The sequence below is a fragment of the Sparus aurata genome, chromosome 1, assembly GCF_900880675.1.
Source record: "Sparus aurata chromosome 1, fSpaAur1.1, whole genome shotgun sequence".
NCBI classification, from domain to species: Eukaryota; Metazoa; Chordata; class Actinopteri; order Spariformes; family Sparidae; genus Sparus; species Sparus aurata.
In genome coordinates, this window is record NC_044187.1 from 24299979 (window position 1) to 24321252 (window position 21274).

The 21274-nt window shown below is 40.3% G+C and overlaps 1 protein-coding gene across 2 annotated transcripts in view; it reads right to left on the reverse strand.

The window, feature by feature from the left end:
* LOC115583603 (sphingosine kinase 2-like) overlaps positions 1–21274 on the reverse strand; it is a 43715-nt gene that overhangs the window by 11250 nt on the left and 11191 nt on the right. For both annotated transcript variants that reach the window (XM_030420622.1, XM_030420632.1), the window contains exon 2: positions 12868–13017. In XM_030420622.1, coding sequence (XP_030276482.1) covers positions 12868–13017 — 150 coding nt within the window. The remainder of the gene's footprint in view (positions 1–12867; positions 13018–21274) is intronic.

Genomic DNA, 21274 nt, shown 5'->3' on the forward strand with positions numbered 1-21274 from the left:
GAAACAACTACCTGCTGTGTCTGCAAAAGATGAGAGGAGTGAGAGTGAAACAAAAACAGTAAAGTTCCAGCCAGACAGATGAACTGAGGAGAGCTGCAGATTCAGGTGGTAATTGCTACACTGTCAGATTGTTTTCATATTGTCAGATTTCATGTGCCTAAAATGAAAGCTAACAAGAAGTTCTGTCCTCATGCTGACCTTGTATCATCTCACTAAAGGCAGCTCCAGATGAGTCTTCCCCTGCTGTCAAACACATCCTGACAGTCTCAGAGCTGCAGTACTCCTCCACCGAAATGACAGCAGGTGATGACAGTTAAACAGCTCCACCTTTTAAAGTGTGTGTGTGTGTGTGTGTTGTTACCGCAGGAAAAACTATTAACACTGTGACAGTTGCTGGGAGGTGCTTGGGGGCGTAGGCACATAGATAAACAAATTAGTCCCTCACACAGGCAATTCCCTTAAATATACACTTAGGCATACTCAAGCCAGATCTGAATAACTTTGAGAATGGCTTGTACATCAGGTGAACATCAGATACCATTAGACAGGGCTGCATTTGGATGTTATAGCAAAAAAGTGTTAGTCTTCATGTGCACAAAGAGGTCAGTCAAACTCGTCATTTACTCCTTAAACACTGCACAATTCATGAACGAATCAACACCAATCAAAGGACGTCCATTTTCACTCCACTGTCCAAACACATGTGACCACGGTGGCAGAAACGCCCAGAGATCCAGAGGCTCGACTGGGTTGTGCCGATGGCTGCGGGCGCTGATAGACACTTCCTGTTCTGACGCTGGCCTCAGCCAAGCCTGAACCGGATCACTAGAGTTTAGACATGGGAAATCTTATGTGGTGCGCCAGTGGAAAATGTATCTAAACTGAGCAACAATCAAAATATATAGCTTAACACAGTATATTTACGCCAAGCAGCAATTACATAAAGTGGCAACAACCACAAGTAAAATCCTGGAAAATTATTGCTTATGGGTTACAGAATGATGATGGAAAGACTGTCATCAGTCAGGTGGTTCAATCCCATTTCCTATTTTTACCCCTCCTTTTATGTTCGGATGTTATGGAATTAGATTTGTGCCAAAAGAAACAAACAAAACTTCTTAAATGTCAAACAAAAACAGGAATTTGAGAGAACATAAAACTCATTTCAAAAATAAAACTTAGAACTGCAATCAAATAATTTGTCAAATAGTGTAAAATATTGGTGTTTTACTCTTCTAATAATGCATTATTTTGTTTACGGTTCCCTCTGCTGGTCTCTCTCCGCTCAGACTTTTGCGCTGACTCCCAGCTTTGCGCTCTCTCTGCAGCTCTTCCTCGTTTGCGCTCCCTGATTTTTTGTTTGCAGTTTTGGCACAAACCTCGGGTGGGCGGGCCTTTTCAGCAGAGCGTTCCCATTGGCTAATTAGTTGTTGACTGACACAGCTCAGTACCTATGTGTAGATAGCTAGCACGCTAAATGACCCAGGCTTTAAAACGGAGAGAAGAAGAGATGACGACGACGACACTGAAGAACTATATATGTATGTCATAACTACTTACACTTCATTAGTTTTTCTTGTTGTGGGTTGTTACTGTTGTTCTTCATTGTCGTCGTCATCTTCTTCTTCTCTCCGTTTTAAAGCCGGGGTCGTTTAGCGCGCTAGCTACCTACCCATAGGTACTGAGCTGTTCCGTTCCGTTCCGTTTTCTTTTTCCGCTTATCCGTGAGGGTCGCGGGATGTTGCCGCTTTTTCCCCCCTAAGGGGTTGCGGGGCTTACTGGGGCCAAATCCAGTTTCATCTATGGGCGTAGGCCAGGGTTCACCCTGGATGAGTCGCCAGTTCATCGCAGGACCCTTACTGATGGCAGTGGCTGCCTTCACACAAGGTGCCAACTGCACATCAGGAGCAACTTTGGGGTTCAGTATCTTGCTCAAGGATACTTCGACATGCAGCTCAGTCCCGCCCTGGGGAGCCGGGATTCGAACCAGTGATCTTCTGATCACCAGTCAACCAGCTCTACCCACTGTGCTACAGCCGCCTGAGCTGTGTGTCAGTCAAAATCTAATTAGCCAATGGGAACGCTCTGCTGAAAAGGCCCGCCCACCCGAGAGGTTTGTGCCAAAACTGCAAACAAAAAGTCAGGGAGCGCAAACGAGAAAGAACTGCAGAGAGAGCGCAAAGCTGAGAGTCAGCGCAAAAGTCTGAGCGGAGAGAGACCAGCAGAGGGAACCGTAAACAAAATAATGCATTATTAGAAGAGTAAAAGACCAATATTTTACACTATTTGACAAATTATTTGATTGCAGTTCTAAGTTTTATTTTTGAAATGAGTTTTATGTTCTCTCAAATTCCTGTTTTTGTTTGACATTTAAGAAGTTTTGTTTGTTTCTTTTGGCACAAATCTAATTCCATAGGATGTCCCCTTGACCATCAGAACAGAGTTACAAGGGGTAGTGGTTGAAATCTTCCCCTTTGAAATGGGACAACCCTTCAAGACTCCCATACATCATCAGTGTAGTCGATGATCTTTAGGTGAATGGATACAACTGGTCATTTCTAATATGCCGTCTTCAGCTGTGGTGATTTCTCTTGTCTTACTTTGGAAAATTGCCCTTTATGTGATGGATATAGAAAAGCAAGCACACATGCAGTTTGTTCACAACTTCATGCTACCAATCAGGTCAGCAAATAAAAAAGAACAGTGCTTCATTATCTCGTACTAGTGGTGCTTTATTGCCGACATCAGCAACCGGTGCTCCCACTCTACCGGTCTGCACAGATATAAGAGGAGCAGTACCAATTGCAGCAACTCCACTTCTGGACTTAAAGGGATATTCCGGTGTAAGTTTAATCCATGGTCTAAATCACCGTGAAACTGTGTTAGACTCCCTCTCGAGAGATCAAGTTAGCAGACCGCTAATTTACGGAGTTTTATCAACCTCAGAAACGACCACACGAAAACAATACACTGCAGTAAACGGATCCAAATATAAACCGCCACCAAAAAGCCACAAATAATGCTCAGAACAGCACCAAACTTCAGCAACAGTACAAATAGGGTCTCAGCACATAGTCTGGGGCATCTAACCTCCGCTAGCTTAGCTGGATTTCTATTGGGAGGCCAAAAACAGACTTCAACTCTCCTCCATCAGCTTCCGGGTCGGGGAAGTCCCGACCCGACGATTACCGAGTGCGATTAGAAATGCTCAATTCCGTTCTTTTCCCTGTCTGCTCTCGATAACAACTGTTATAAACTGGCAGGTAAGACACATATGAACTTTGATTGCTTTTCCATGGAGTCATAATCATACATTTTCATCCATGAGCTGCGGAACTCTGCTGCACTCGGTAATCGAGTCGTCGGGACTTCCCGTCAACAGGAAGCTGCTGCAGAAGAGTGGTACATTTAGTCAGCTTTTCAGTAGAAATCCAGCTAAGCTAGCGGAGGTTAGATGCCCCAGACTATGTGCTGAGACCCTATTTGTACTGATGCTGAAGTTTGGTGCTGTTCTGAGCATTATTTGTGGCTTTTTGGTGGCGGTTTACATTTGAATCCGTTCACTGCAGTGTATTGTTGTCGTGCGGTCGTTTCTGAGGTTGATAAAACTCCGTAAATTAGCGGTCTGCTAACTTGATCTCTCGAGAGGGAGTGTAACACACTTTCACGGTGTGTTAGACCATGGATTAAACTTACAACGGAATATCCCTTTAAGTTCAATTTCAGACGTCCTATGCCATTAAAAGGACAGATCGCAACAAAAAATGCATCAAAATTCAGGACTCCCGTTCATAAACCATCTTACATAATTATCTAGAGAGCAAGGTAGCCACAGAGACATCAGCAAACATTTAAAGAATTTAAAGTAGTCTCAGTCTCATATCCAACCAGTTTATAAAATGTTAATACGTGCCTACCCTCAAAGCCTCTCTTTGGTATTTTCTAAAAGCATTCAACAACAGTTTCTGTATTGCGCTCTTACAACATTTGGGAACTTGTAAAAGAAATAGTCAAAATTTAAGCTGCATCCTAATTTCTGATCACTGTTTTCAGTACCAAAACATTGGATCACTACAGTTCCCATGATACAACCAGATAGCATTGTTTCTTCGACCCTCTATGGCAGGTAAATATCCACACCTTTCAACTTCATCATCACAACGGCACTGTAATGAGTGCCCTGATCTTTATGTGTACAACTGTTAAATCCAACACAGTATGTACTTTGTTAAATAAGTCATGATTAATGTTAAGAGCCATAAAAAGATTGGAACAAAAGACTGAATAAGACAGAAAAAAAAGAGCAGCGCAGAGAGATTGTTGGAGGGGTTCTCTGTCTCCTCTGGTAAACATTTGTAATTTGCGTTGAGCAGATGAGTTGGAGCACGAGGGGAAGAGGAGCATGTTGCCGTCTTTTAATTAATACAGTGTGACAGACATCTTGCTGGAGCAGCGAGGGAGACTGCCTAGAAGGAATCAGTGTGCCAAGTTTACTACCACATAGAAACGTACAGAAACTTACTGACAAACACAACACACAATCTCTCTCTCTGCATAGAACCCCAGCAGCAGTGCAGTCATCCTTCATCCGTCCTCCACCCCTGGCAGTGCCCACAGGTGCCAAACAGCCAAGGATCCAATAATGAGTCTGTCTACTTTGCAAACATCCGCATACAAAAGACTTCCAACCATACAGTGATACAGAAGATCCACAAGAACAGATAGGCATGCTGTTCAGCCACTGTTAAGGCCAAACATATTATTATACCAAGCATTTTTCTTTAGCAATGTGCTAATCAAATTGTGTGTGTCCTAATAGTTCACTTAAAGCTTCCTCCAAACAGCAGTTATGAAATCGATGACGATTTATGAAATTTAACAAATGGAGTCCTGGTCAGAGATACTCTTAAAGAGCTTTCGTCGATTCGTTTTGCCTGTTTTAAATGACAAATAATACACTAGTAAAACTGAAGCAGGGATTAAACAGAGTATGTCTGCTCTAATGTTAATAGTTTGTGATTTTCTTTGTTTGACAACATTGATGCTATGTCACGATATAACGCTAAATCTAAGACAATTTATAGACTCCTGTCACAATAACTAGAGCATGACCGATATATAAGCTGGCTGATACTATCCGCTGATATTAGATTATCAAAGATATATCAGTATTGGTGTATATGTTGTCCAATATGAGACCATTTAAAAATGTTTTTTGTGATGTAATAGGCATAAAAAGATGTCTGGGGTAATTTATAATAAAAAAATTCCTTGTATAGTTTACTGTTTTAGTGCACTGATGAAATACTGTGAAATACTCCTTCCTCTGTTCCAAATCTTTGTCACACCTGTTTGATAACCACAAAAAAATGCATATATTGGCCAATATATCAATATCAGTATCAGTCAGGATCTAACAATAATGATATATCTTGCCAAAGTTATTATCTTTGCCTTTTAATTGATCTATAAAGCTTTATTAAAACATTATTTAACCATCTAGTCACAACTTGACAACCCTCATTAGAAAGTGGTACAAACTTAGCTTGTTCGACTTGTTATCCTTGACTGACCAGGTAATGTGAACTAGGGCTGCCCGATAAATTGAATTTTCATCGTCATCGCGATATGGACATGAGCGATAAACACATAGCAAAAGACTGCCTGACACGATGAATAAGAAAAATCATTTTGTTTACATGCGCCATGCATGCACCTTGAGCATGCCAACATTTAGCCAATCAGACGGAGCCCTGGATACAAGAGCCAATCAGATGAAGCCCCAGCTTGCCATTAGCTACCCTGACAGAATTCATCGGCATCAGTTTGGTGGTGATTGCCAGGTTATGATGGCCGAGGGAGGAGAAATAGTCCAGTTGGTTAGCGCACAAATTACATATTACCGTTACCGAGGTGATAAAAGCACCAAATTTTACATGAAGCTTCTTTAGGACCTCCTGAATGATTTCAGCCTAGGAGCCCAGCTGAAATATTGAAATTTAGTGTCAAATCACTCACAAAACAATATCCAAGAAAAATGTTTTTTTGTTTTTTCCTCTCGAGTAAAACTTTCATGGTAATGGCCATTTAAGACCACTAAAAAAGCTTCCTTTTGTTAATTTGTGCTCTAGCCAGTAGATCTTCCAAATTATAAGTGTAAAATAGAGTACCAAGACATCTTAGACCCCAAAAAACCTCAAAAGCCCTGTATAATATAGGCGAAATTATAGAAAAAAGGCAGCAAAAATTGCTTAAATGTTAAGAGATCTTGGGTTTTCTCTTTTATTTTTTAATTCAACTTTAGGTTATTCATTTAGCCATCTACTGAGTTCATAGTTTGGCCATTAGTTCTGCATCACATCACATTAAATCCTATTTGTGTGTGACAGTACATAGCTAGACGCACTGCTGTTGAATCTGGAAGGGGAAAGCCGATGTAATGATGAAATGCAACGACTGGATATTCACAAGTGCTTCTTCTGTGAGGGTGGCATAGATCAAGGTGCTCTCCATGAAGTATCAACATTTGATGCCGACAGGAATATCCAACATTTTCAAAATTCAAAATGGCAGTTCAAACCATATTTCAACTCCCAGTTTTGATTAATTTTGAGTCAATTTAGATGTTTTAGACACTGAATCTATAAAAATAAATTGCAGGATATTTATGAACACAATTATCCAAATGATGCAGAATATGTACATTTTAATTCACATAACATTACACTCTGAGGTGACATTGGAGGTAACAAAGGCAAGTACCATATCAAACTATGACTATGGCTAAATAATACAGAGAAAGGAGTATAATACAAGTTACAGTTAGAACACATAAGTCCTGGAACAGATTTTAAAACAGAAGTATACCCAAAATTATCACAGCAGAAAACTAGAAAACTTTCATCAAGCAATAGCACCTTGTACTTCTGCTACTCTGCACTATATAACCATATATTCATCATCAACATCTTCTTCTTCGACTACATTTTTGTCGTCTTGCTCTTCTTGCTGTGAGTGTGTGAGCTGGGTGCAACATGTACTGTCATAGCCATTGCAGAAGCAGTAGCTGGTACAGGGGGCTTGCATCCAGGACAGGCATGATGATTTCCTCTCCTTCCTTCTCACCTTCCTTCTTGTTCCATCCAAACTTGGTGATGTCCACAGCTGGTGGATCAGGGCGGTCTGCTGGTTTCCAAAGCAGCATCTGTAGATGGGCACGCCGTCCATGGAGGTGCACGTTGCGCTCTGTCGGAGGCAGTGTCTTCAGTGCTGGGGGGGTTTTGCACTTTCGGTATAAGTCATATCTGGCGACATTCAGAGATGCAGACTTCCTGCGGCTGTACAGAGCCAGGAAAAAAAACCCTCACTGTCTCTGTGATTTGCAAATCAGTAGCTCCCTCCTGTCCAATGAAGTGACGCAGGTCACCAGGTACTATTCTCATGGCCTTGAGCGCAGACACCTGCCCTTTGCCAACGGGATAGGAGGTGGTGTCACACCCTAGGGAGCATGCATAGCCACCTCTCCATCTGCAGGTGACATGTGATACCCACCCTCCAGCACCAACAGACCATGAGCACAAACACATCAGTGTTGTCGCTGAGAATGTGGACAGTTTTAGCACCACGTCTGGCTGCTTTGTCATGAGTGACAATACTGTCTGACCATCTTGATGTGATCTCCTATGTTGTGTGCAAAGGAGCTCGCCTACCCTCCACTCAATTGTCTTGTCCTTCATCACTTTATTGCGGCTAGGTAGGGGGGTTTTCAGTGACAGTTGTACTCTATTGAGCTCCCCCCAGCCCTTGCCTCTCGTGGTCTTTGGCAGAGACTTGCTCATACCGGTCTAAGATAACAAATGTTTGGGTGATGTAGTGATCAAGCCGGTGCCCCATTCTGGCTGCGAAATCAGCCACAGTGCCTTACAATGGCCACACCACGCGATAGATTAGCTGCGATGCATCAACGAGTGCAACGTGTGGTGGGTGGGGATTGGGAACAAGGATTTCAAGACGCTGAACAGACTTGTTACTGTTTCTGAGGCATCCATACTTACCGATGATGGATGCAGGGACCAGGCCAAGCTCGTAGATAAAGAGGGTAGAGAGCTCCATTCTTCTCTTGTTCCCCACCACCACATGCCTTTCACTCCCTTCCCTTGCTTGATGCATGTCTGCTCCCCAAACATATCTCCACTCACTGCAGCTGCACCATCTGAGTGGCAGCACACATGGCTTCCGGCGAGGAGGTCATCCTTGGCAGTAGCAGGAAGGTGCTGCATGTCGCGCAGATGCCATGTGATCCATCTTGAGTAGTTGTGATGACCAGCGGCAAAGAAATAGGGCAGCATCTCTTCAAGGCATGTTGTTGTTGCAGCAACCAGTCACCCTCTCTTTCTGCTCGCCAGAACTTGTGCGCTATTAGGGTTGGGGTGATGAAGCAAAGTAGTCTAACTTCTTTTGGTAGCTGTGGTAACATTAAGGTCAGTGTAAAGCAGAAATACATTTGTGTTATGAGTTTGTCATACCACAGAAACATGTGTTATTGACCACTGAGCCAAATTTGAAAGATTAAAACAATTAGGTCTGAAAATCATGGAAAAACAAGCACTTCTCTCTGCTGTGAAACGCTGGGGGCGTGTCAGTTAGAGGCGCTGGAGCCACGCCCACGCGCGTGAGGGGATACTCCTCCGTGTACTGTACAAGGACGTAACCTACAGTAACAATGGAAGCTAGCAGCATCATTGGACGGACCCAGCCCGACCTGTTTGAGCCATCATAGCCAGAAACTGACTCTGAGTCAGACACTGATAGTGCTCAGCCTCGTTCCTCACAGTCCATGTTTTACATTACACACCAACATAAAACCCTATATTGGTGCACATAAAATATTACCTGTAGATTATCACTGTGCTGTCAGATGGACTCTGCTCAGGGAATGAGGCCAAATCATGTCATGATTAAATGCAATAACATTTGCTAACATTACATGGGCATGACAGGATGCCCGATGTAACATCACTTTCAGGATTTGCACCTTCAGCAAAATGCTTTTAGTTGCCCAAATGTACAATATTTATAACATACATAAGCACACACTTACACTTAGAGCTTAGATCTGGCCTAATAATCAAGCCCGACCCTACCTGACCTGAGCCCGTGCACGTTGTGTCTGAGCTGGCCCGGGTTGTCAGCCTGACTAGTTGACTGGTTAGCTAGCTGCAAACTATTCTAAGAGATGCTATGACTCGAGAGTGAGCGGAAAAACCTCCGAAACTAATGCGCTGAATGTATTTATATGGCTTCCGCAGCAGGGCCGGGTTTGTGCAAATCATGTCCGTGTTACGTAATGCGGCCATGATTTCTGACCCTGCCCATTGAATCCTGAACACAGAAATCGTGAAACACAGTTTGTGAGCCTAGCTCCAAAATTAAATTCTAAATGGTTGAATGGCTTTGTACATGTTTTAAGGAAATACATTTATGACCTGTTTAATGTGTTTAATGGCTAAATTTGCTTTACACATACTTTATGTATGCACTACATACACACTGTAATCACTGTTATCTGCTTCTATTTGATCAACTTACTTGCATTGAGATGATATGATCCAAATATAAAAAGCTCTGTTTTGTCCATCTTTCCATCCAGCCAGTATTCTGCCTGATGCAGTTACCACAGTGACAATCACACAAAATTGAGCAGCCAAAAAACACAAGCAGAACTGAAGCAATTTGAAGAAAAATTAGGTCTCAACATTCACACCAGTGACATTGTGCTCTATTGATTCTGAAATGCAGGTCCAATGTATTAAGCATATAAATAACCTCAAAATCGACTCAAAATTAATAAAAATCTGTCCACCGGGAGTTGAAATATGGCCACTTTTGGTTTAAATTGTCATTTTGAATTTTGAAAATGTCAGAAATGGATTCAGCATCCTTAATAACCCCCAAAACCACTCCAATATTGTCCAAATCGGCCAAGCAGTTGCTGAAATATTGCCCATATAGGCTAATGCTAATTAATGCTAATAATGCTAATTATGCAAATTGCCCAACATATACAAGTTAGCAACCAGCAGTTTCTTAATACTGGGGACCCGCACTGTACATTTCTAATATAAAACTTTGGTGTACTCAACATTTCCGGGTTCACAATGGGGCTCTATGGGCTGGCAATACTGCTCAACTCTTTGCAAATGCACCTGTAACGACTCATAATTATTAATTACAGGGCCAATAAAGATTATACTTTTTCAATACTTGTCATGTATTGAAGCTTTAGTAATGTAAAAGTTCATACACATAAATAAAACTATAAAATGTTCACTTTGGGATTTGAACACTTTATCTTGTGCAGGAACTTGAAAATCACTGTGTTTTAAGCATATTTCATTGATAATGATATACTGCTAATATTACGTTTTTTTTCTGAGGGCTCCTAGGCCAAATTTACACTATAGACCCTAAGGAAACACCATGCAAAATTTGGTGCTTTTATCAGCTCCGTAACGGTAATTTCATTATGCCACCGGACTAAAAAAAGTGATGAAAAAATGTGGTTGACGAAGACCTGGTGGTGAAAAGAAACAGCACTTCTGCTATATGGACTTATTTTGGATTCAGGAGAGACGACGTGTTACAATCACAGGTACTGTGTAAAACATGCAGAGCAGTTGTTGCAACTGCTAGAGGAAACACAATCAACCTCCATCACCACCTGCAATACAACCATAAAGACCTACACGAACAATTCAAAACTAACGTTAACCATCATTAACTGTATAATTAATAATATGCAAACTTCAATAATTGTTTATTTATCACAAGTTATATCGTCATCACAATACTGAACAGTGTTATAGTACGTCGCAGATTTTCCTCATACCGTGCAGGCCTAATGTGAACTCTACTAATGTACAAAAGTGTTGGAGTTGGAGGGTATCACATCATCAAATAGACCTGAAAAATCTGATCAAATCATCTTAAGAACCTAAGATAGGGAGCGTCTCCAGAGCACGTTTATGATGAAAAACATGACAGATTTCTGCTAAAAAAACATACAACTAGGATTGATGAAGAATTACTGGACTGAGTTTAAAAACCAAAAATCGTAACACCAATCTGCTGAGGCATCCTTCAGGACCGAGGCTATTTGGCAGTGACTGGAGTGAAGGTTTTATTTTTTAAGTCTTTCTGTCAAAGTGATTCCCTCTCTTTTCCTTTCAGAAAGAGTCAAGCTCTTTCATGTAGATGAGATCTGCATGGGTATTAAATCTATTCTTATGTATTCTCCAGGATTAACTTGTCAAAAAAAAGTACATATCGGTAATCACAAAAACCTCCAGTTTTTTTCCACATTTTCAGCTCCAGTAAGACGATTTCTCCTGCGTCTGTGTCTGTCTGCCTTTCTGTGGTTCTCTCTCTCCGTCTGCCCTCTTTTCTCCGTCTCTACACCTAACTCTGCAATGAAAGACAGATTTTTTGTCTGTTATCTGACGCTGCACTGATTTATGAACAAACCCAGGCGGAGGGTGAAACTCAAAATAAAAGTGGAGGGAGAACTCCGACGAATATGTGAAATGATCAGAGCATCTGTCCGTCCTGATGCGGTGTGGGAGGAGTGAGTGTTTCTCATACTGTGCTGTATAATCTTTACCACCCAGTGAGCTCCATGAACAAGATTATACCAAATAAAATCGTGGCAAAAGGGGATTTTGTGCAAATGTGCGTGTGTTTATCACCGATGTGTCTTTATCCGTATGTGTGTCTGCCTGTGTGTACATATATTTATTACATAACAGCTCTGCATGCATATGGGTCAGATGCAGTCAATCAGCATAATGATGGTGATGGCATAAAAACACGAAGAGGAATTAAACTAGAGGAGGGGACAGAGATAGGGCAGGGACGTGAGGGGAGGTGTTAGTGTTGTTTTTGTTGTAGTGTGTGTGTGTCTGTGTGTGTGTGCAAGACAACTCCTTCTTTGACTTTAATTATTCATTAAGGTTGGTTTCAGGGATTACATATCTTTCTTGAAGACACTTGAGCATGTAGGTACAAATTGAATCCGGCCTCCTCGGATGGATTGACAGCCTCATACTCATATGTACATCAGATGCAAATATAGGTTTTCAGAGTTTTATGTGTTTGTTTACACCAATTAGTAAATGTTCAATAACATTGTCCCTTGGCTGACAGATATATCAGTTTTGAATATAGGGATACATTTGTAACAAAAAAGAAGTCTGATCTTTGTGTGATGTAGGTGCAGAAGGATCAGACAGTGAGCTACTATTAGGCGAAGAGGTGCAAAAGCTACACAGAAATAAGAATTCTGATCCCATCAATGTGTATTTCAAACTAAAAGACCCTGAATTATTCATTGATCGATAGTTGTGATTGGACGAACGCCTCACTAGCTACCTGCTCCCGTATTTCAAACCGGTCCAACATGGCGGCTCATTTGGAACGTAGTCTTATTTTACTGAAATTAGTTTTTCATTTTCAAGAGTTGCCAGAGGCGGTGAACCTACGCTGACTTGCATAAAGTAGCAGAATTTCACTTCATGCAAATGAAGAGCTGGCGACGCTTCGCTACCAGAATGCTTGCACAGCTGCTTACATCGACAATGTATATAGGGTAGCGATGACGGATCATGTGGGCAAATACTATTACTTTGTGTACATATATGTTTTGGGGATTCTCCTATTCCTGCCTTCTTGTTATCTGCCTTTTGATTATTATATTCCAGTCTTGTTAATAAAGCTTGCCTTTTGTTCTTTAGTTAAAGTGGCCCATGGGCAAAGCAAGCTAAGCATCCCTGCTGCCCTCTGTGTCTCTGCTTCCTTGTGCCTCAGACTCACCAGTGATGACCAGAGTGTGTGGGACTCCCGCCTCATTGAGCATACGCTGGATGTGGTTGTTGTAGAGTGTGAGCGCCTGTCCTTTCCCACTCTGCGGGTTCACCAGCAGCATCATCCGGCATGGACGAGACAATTCACTCATCGACACCCCTACAGAGAGAGACGAGGAAAAATAATGGATGACTGCAACGAAACGATAAGGACAAATGCATAATTGACTAAAAGACTTAGATGCAATCATACTGCAAAATTTTACAAAAGGTTGTGCTCTGTCCACAGAAAATGGAAAAAAGTTCTGAATTTTAAACTGCTGCTGGGAGACATTTAAATAAATAAAACACGTACAACTGAACCCTTCTTAAAAATACTTGTTATTTCTGCACAAGAGAAAAAAATTAAGTAGAAAAAGAATTCAAGAGGCAGACATTTAAATAAAACTATAAATAAAAATGACTATAGCACCTCACAGTATCATCACATCCTACATGCTCTGTGTTTAAAAGTCACAGTGACATTCAGCACACTGTCTAATTACTGTGAAACCTAATAAAATCTCTTCCCCACAACCCAAAACCTTATATTCAAATCAAGTATGGGTCATTATATAACACTGTAACCTGTAAACTTTTTGTGTTTGTTGTTGTTCTGGACAGACAGCGCATTGAAAGCACAGACTCTGTTTGAGAATGTTTTTGTTTTTTTTCTGACAGGGTGAATCTAACAATAACTCACTGATTCCAAACTTTAACCTCAAACATATTTATTTTCAGCCCCAGTTTTAGTCGTAAATTTGGATTAATATATTTAGACACAAATACTCTTAACTATGAGTAATTATCTGTTCTTTGATCCTGCTGCTCTGCTGTGAAGGCCGCACTTTTTCTGTCTTCATTCTTCTTCATTACGAAGTCAAGAAAGCTTTTTTTGTTCACCTGTTTGTTTTCATTCCCTTAACCCAGTTTCAGAAACTAGCCTTTTCTTTTACACTGTTTAAGGTTTCTATGGAAAGACAATGATAAACGTAACTTCCGAAATTGTTTCTTTTAGTGCATTTAAACTGACTGAATGTTGGTTGGGTCAGGAACAGAAAAAGGGCCACAGCAAGAGACATTCCTCCAACAGAGAAGAGAAGGAAGGACAGACTGAACTCTTACTAACATCCGTCACAGTGCAAAAAAAGGTGAAGGTATCTATATATTCTCGTCGACACAAGATGTTACCTCCTGTCATAATATGTATATCATACTCGTCTTTTTCTGTTTTTAGTCCAACAAATGTCAGAAAGTGGTAAAGAATGTTGATCAGTGTTTCCCAAAGCACAAGATGACAATCATCAAATGTCTTGTTTTGTCCACAAATTTGTTGTTTATTACCCATCACATGTCCTAAACAGAGAGAACTAACTCCTATCCTCCGACAGGTGAGTTTGATTCTCTTCATTTAGTCAATTCTTTTATACATCAGTCTATCCCTTTGCTAGTCCAAAATCAGTATGCTATGAAATAACATCTGAAGCTAAGGATATTATTTAATGTGTTTCATAGTCATGATTGGTCCAGTGTGTAACTGTATGTCTAATATGTGTGAAAGCTTTAGCTGCCTGACAATGCAAAATGAATATCAGTGTAAACTGACAATGAAGTCGCTCATATCAAATCGTATTGTATAGTATCGTATCGTATCATATCGCATCGCATCGTGAACTTTCCTATCCTATCCTATCATACAATCCAAATATATTCAGTGAACTGTGATAGAGAAGTAAAGAACCCAGAAAATATTCACATTTAAGAAGCTGGCATTGGAGATATTTGTTCTTTAAAAACACTGAAACTGATTGATTGATTAATTATGAAAATAGTAGGAAATGTATTGAACAGTTGAAAACTAATCAAGCTTTATCATATATACTCTTCTATATTTCGGGCATTTTGGCAAACAGAGTGGTCTGACATGCAACAAATTCCTTTCAGTAAATCTTATTTACTGTTGCAATAACCCAGTTGCAGTTCTATTTAATCTAATATCTATAGAGCTACATTTTGAAATCCCTTTAGAAGAAGTAACACTGTGCATAGATATGACAGGAGATTTGTGGATATGTGCAAAAAAACAAAGGTCAGTGGTCAGTTACACACCAGCCAACTCACACTCAAAACTAATCCCACACTGCTTGCATCTAAAGATGGAGGAGTACAGAAGCAGCAGCCTCTCTGGTCCATTTTTAACTGCAGGCTTGAAGTGTTCCAAATATCTCTGGGATCAAACAGATTTCAGAGGGTTTACGCGGGGTTACACAGATCTTACATTATACAGATCCCAAATCTTTTTAAAACACTCTCAAGATTAGGATCCTCAGAGGCTCAGTGTGGGGCTAAAGGAGGCAGGAAGAAGCTGGTTTTGGTTTTCCAGCCCACAGTGTCTGAGGAGGATTAATCAAGTACTGCAGAAGACTTTGCTTTGCCAAAATATGAATTATTATTCAATATCTGAGAGGAGACGATGAAATGAGAGTGGAATTATAGATATGATGGAAGTCAGAGTAGGATTTGAAAACTGTGCACGATAAGCTTGTGAATTTGAGGAGGTGAGGAAAAAATGAGGGGATCCCACACACAAAGTAATTATTTCTTTACCTCCCTACAATTTCGGACCAAATTACATTCCGATCCTCTCTTTTCCCTCCCTCTGCCTTCAAATATGTTTTTGTAAAGTCTCAGCAGGGAAATCAGGCAAATAAAAGGAGACAGAAGGTGCAACACTTAGCCATCGGGCACATCTCACACACTGCAGCAGTGGGATGATTTTACAGGTAGGTACGCAAAAACAAAACAAACCAGTTCAGTGAAGCAGCCTGACAGGCAAAAAAGCCTGCCAGATCTTTTTTAAAGATCAAAACATGGAGAGCGTGGAGGAAGGTGAAGCATCCAAACAAGTCTGACAGCTGATAAATGAGTAAAGGATGGGTGGGAAGAACTGAAGTGAGGAGGATACTACAACTAGTTAGCACAACAGAAAGGTAATTGGCAGGGCTGATTTTAGTGGATATGGCACTTCTAGTTAAGTCACAGTCATTAGTACAGGAATGCAGTTAAACAGGTCAGAACAATGTTCACACGTTTTTTGCTCACCTGAGTCAACGGAATTTAACCTGAGTCATTAGTTACCCAGACTTTTTGTTTTCTGATAATACTACATGTAACTGAAAGGCCACCTCAGTTTGTTACACCTACACAATAAATGCTTCCTTTGTGAAAGTTGTACTGTTCACTTTGAGAGAGACACTGATTCGACTACATGGCCACACAACATGGTAAAAAAAAAAAAAAAAAAAAAGGGATATCATAATTGCACTATGATTCATGATCAGTGCAATTTTTACATCACAGCTGCTGCTGGAAAACATGTTTTATCTATCTGAAGAACAAGATTTGTAGAACAGGGAGTCTATTGTTTGTAGCACTACAGTACTTTTGTTCTTTCGTTTTGGATATCACATCTTGCCATATTTCAATACTATTTCGATTAAAAGTAGAGCCCCCATTCACTTTTACTGCCTGGTCATTCCGGATGTTGTCTGTGGTAAGGATGGGAGGATATAAGATTTTACCATGATTTTAAGATTTGTTTGTGGTGAATTTCCATTATCGGGATAATCATGAATATCCTCACATGAGTTGACATACAGTGAATTCATGATTTCTTTTGAATGACCCAAGGGGAAGTCTGCATTTTTCCAGTCATTTCAACATCTAAGCCTGTCAGTTTGGCTGAAAGCTCAGCTCGGCCAAAGTCTTCCCCACACAAAAAGTTCAATTGAATGTGTGGAAAAACGAAATAATGTCAGGGACATGACTTTATCTTCACTATAAATGCATCCATTTATTTATGTAAGGCAACTTAATATTAACTTCTTTAAGACTGTTTATTTTTAACTAAGGTTTCAGTATGTTTTAGTGACATTTTAACAAATTTAAGCATACTCTGATGATTATCGGGATAATATTGTGAATTGCAATTATTTTGGCCATGATGATCACATGACATTTCCATATTATTTGTGGTGATGTTGAACGATATTGTTCAGATAGAGAAATGTTTCTAATCTTACTTTGTCCTTGTGGATGAAAATATGGAGGATGTATTTGTTTAGAGCTTAGATTTGAAAATGTCAACTGATGAGTGACGACGGCAGTTAAATGCCTCAGTCAAGTTTCTATGTAATTCATTACATTAAATAAGGTAATTCAAATATCAAATACATTCTATATAACTACATTTCTAATTAATTCATCAAGTTAGATCCATCCATCCCGTACACCTGCATTTTTCTGGAGGTTTAAACATTAACCCAGCATGCACTGGGAGGGTCGAGAAAGGCTGTAGGGTGAGGCTTGAATAGCATGCAAGAAAAACATAAGAGCGACCATGTGGGTCTGTGACTAAAATACACAGACTGTCGGCGGTTTGTTTTCAAAGCAACGTTTAAGTCCTCTGACCTTCACGGGTAATTGTACCTATTAAAGGTCTGATGACTGAAACATGCTATAAAAGCGAATAACAGTTGGGAATAATTTTTACCATGTTTTTATTCAACGGATCTAGTGATAAGACTTCCTCATGTTAAAGGTCAGTAAAATAGTTTGTTTTCAGAAAAAAATAACAGTTTTAACTTTTTTTAACTACAAAACAACAAATCCCATTTACTGAAAGGCACAGCCACGTTGTCTTCAGGATTAAAATGTCTACAGAGTCATCTCAAAATCATAACGACTGAACTCCTGAGGGAAAGCCACACAAGTGACCCTCATGAATCAGTTGGCATGACAGCTGGCACTAAAGGCCCTGATCTAGCTGTCTGTTTGCCCTGACACCCACGCAGACCATGTTGGCTAAATCCAACCCCATGCCACTTCCTGTGTGCTACCCCTCCCCTTCTCAAAACATTCCACAGGGCACTATCTATCTACTTGTATCTGTACATCCATGCTCTGGGGTTTCTCCTCTATCATTTGTGTGGCTGCAGAAACCGGCATCATGGCACAGAGCCAAAGTATGACATAGATCTAATTGGGCAGACCAAAATGTACAAAAAATATACTTCACAACCCTTATCCACCATGCTGGACCTGTTGAACTGTTGGGTACTACTCTTCATTCAGGACTGGTGGTTTATGACAGCAGATAAGGTGTATAGTTTGTTTGTAAAGGGAGGGTGTAGTCCTGATTGTCAAGTGATGATATACGTTGCCTCTGATGAACATACAGTCGCAAACGTCTGTTTCTAGTCAGTAACACTGTCAGTTTGAGACAAAATTATGACTATAATGACAGAGTTAATACAAGAATAATTACCTAGACTAAACAACCTCAGATAAATTACCGTCTGAGATGAAGTGATACAGCGGATGACGGCAGCAGAGCAGCCTCACTGAATCATCATCCTCACACACCAACGGCCAAGATGAAAAAGATGAAAAACAACAAAGCTCTGCTCTTCATCTCCACCTCATTCACTCACTCTGTGATTACAGATGTCTCATCTGCGAACTTCAAACCAACAGCACGAGAACCGTCCCAGACCTTAATGGAATAATCACTACTGAGGTATTCAACATAGGAAATGACAGCTTAAATGAAAGGGAAAATCCCAGGAGCCGGAAAAAACACATTTTCCGGCGAGGTTCCCTGTAATAGCTATCTGAGTGCATGTAGAGTCTGTGAATAGACACATTTCTCAGCATTGTCTGACAACTCTGCAGTACATTCAGCAGGACGTCAGGTTCCATTACCCAGGATGAAATAAAGGTTTAACTGTATTGCAAACAAATGTGTCATCATTAACAGATCACATTTAGATATTTACATATTTCATTATGTAAACAATTTAAAACGTCCACAACCTTACATGGTCACTGTCTCTATCAGCTGCATCAACATTTCTTGTCGAGTCACGCTGACTCACTGTGATGACCTGTGCATACAACAGTCAGTCATACTGGTATCCCACTCAACTTCCTTCAAATCTGCTCCCCGTCAGCAGTGAAGCATGACGAAGCATCCACTGTCTGTGATTAAGGCATGAAGCAGCAATCTTGATAAAATAGAGCCAAGCATTCATCACGCTCAGCTGAGCCAGCATCACATCACAGCACTCAACTGGCAGAAATTTGCAACTCAGAAGGGGCCTCTCTGTCCAGATCTGCTGTCATTGGGGATTTGAAGGGAGAGGAGAGTCATTAGCACACATTTTGTTTTGTGTATGGAAGTGCATTTCATTCGTTGGAAAAGATAATTTATCTGATAATTTACCTACACTATATCTCAATCGATGGAATGAACAATGGAAGAGTCACTGGCAGGCTGGCTGCAAAGCAACAATCACACCTAAGCTAAATCCAATATTAGCGCTAATACAATGAATCCAACTAATTTAAAGGGAGCTTTACATTGTCTGTATCTGATTTCACTTGTTGAAGGGTACCTTGTGGAATTTCTTAGCACCAGTAGTAGAGATCGGGATCGATATGTTTATGAGAGGGTTCCCCTTTTCTTTATTCTCGTCCATGAGGATATGGGTGATGCAACACATATTCTTGCCAGCGTATTCACTCTCTTAGTGTTGACTGATCGAACACACCAAGCAGTGGATTATTATATGATGGGTGTTATCATCCCTCTTGTTTACTTCCCCTTCCCTTCAAAATGTTAAATGGGTTTTCATTAAGAAACAATGGTGGTGGTTAAGCTGTATCGATGAGATGTCGGTGTGATGTCCCGAAGTCCAAAACGCACCATCTCTGATGTACGCTTGCAGCAGTCTCTGTAACTCAATCGGACTTAGGTGTAAAAGTCATCGCAGCTATGAGAGATCAGTGTGAAGCTGAGTCATCGAGTGGAGAAGCAAGTTGTGACATGTCACGGGACACCATTGCAGCGAAACGCATCTACTACGTCTGAACTCTGTGGAAGACCACTTTGTTTATGTCGAGGATTAAACCACCAACTACTAAAAAACAGAACCAGAACACTAAAATAGGGTAGTTCTCACCGAAAAGATATCTGCTCTATATTAGGGTTGTACAATGATGTCAAGAAACAGTTTAAAGGACATTAATACATTTACATAAAATAAACATTAAATTGATAAAAACATTAAATGATGTAAATAATAATAAAACAATCACTTGAGACAAGTGTATAAATATAGCTCATAAAAGATACAGGATACAAAAACTATGAATTAAAAAGCTACAAACAGAAGCTGAATAAATAGTTATGATCATGTACCAAAATTAACTTTGTGGTATTAAACTTTTAGGGTCCTTTGTAAAGAGTTCTGGGCAGTTGGACTTAGAAAACTAAAAGCAGATCTTTAAGGTCCATTACAAACTTGAGAAACTTGCAGGTCATTAGACTGAGTTTGAAAAGGACGAGAGGAACAATCTAGCATAGCTGTTATATACAATGACAACATCCATTTAAGGGCCTTGTACATAAACAAATATAAATGCCCCTCACACCTCACAGACAGAGAGGACCGCCAAACTTTTTCCTATCATGTGCAATGATGTGTGCTATAAGCATCACCATTAATAAGCCTAAGCGCAGAATGAAAAACAGCCTCTGAGGTTTTAAGGGTAGAGGCAGAGGCATGCCTATAAATCACATCACTGTAATCCATAACAGAAAGAAACACAGCTTGACAAACATTTTCCTACAAAGTCACAATTTGTGACAAAAATGTCTGTGTGATATTTGAACGTGAGTTTATCATCAAGGTATTTCTATTCTGTAACTGTCTATATTACATAATCTTTATCTGTGCCAAGCAAATGCAATGAAGAAAGCTTGCTAGTGAGTAAACATGAATACACAGACTGCAGGACAAACATTTTCTTCTTACGTGGAAGGAAATGTATTTAGCACATTTGTCAAAGAGTAACAGACCATGTAAACAGAAGCTGGTTAACAAAGGGCACCTTTAAAAAAACGTTTCTAATAACACAGCAAACATATCTGATCTAGATAATATTGCTATAGGGTGTGACTAAAAGGCTTGCACAATCTTGGAAGAATGTGTGAACACTCCCAATTCTGAATAATGGGAGTCACTGCCGTTCCTCCCATTCTGTCGACATTGTTTGAAAGCAGCATTGAAACGTGTTCTGCTTCAATTAGCATAAATGTCATCCAGTAATAGTGAACATGACAGCTGAGCAGCACACGGCTCCCAAGTGTTTGATTAAGTTTCCCTGTCTGCTCTGTTTCCTTTGTGTGCTATTCACAGATCTCACGGTATCATATCAACACAGAAACTGGACAGTTTACAGTACTAATGCTTTTTGTAATGGGGGAACCAGCGAAACTAACTAGGTTACTTATTGGGTGCCAAGCCATTGATCCA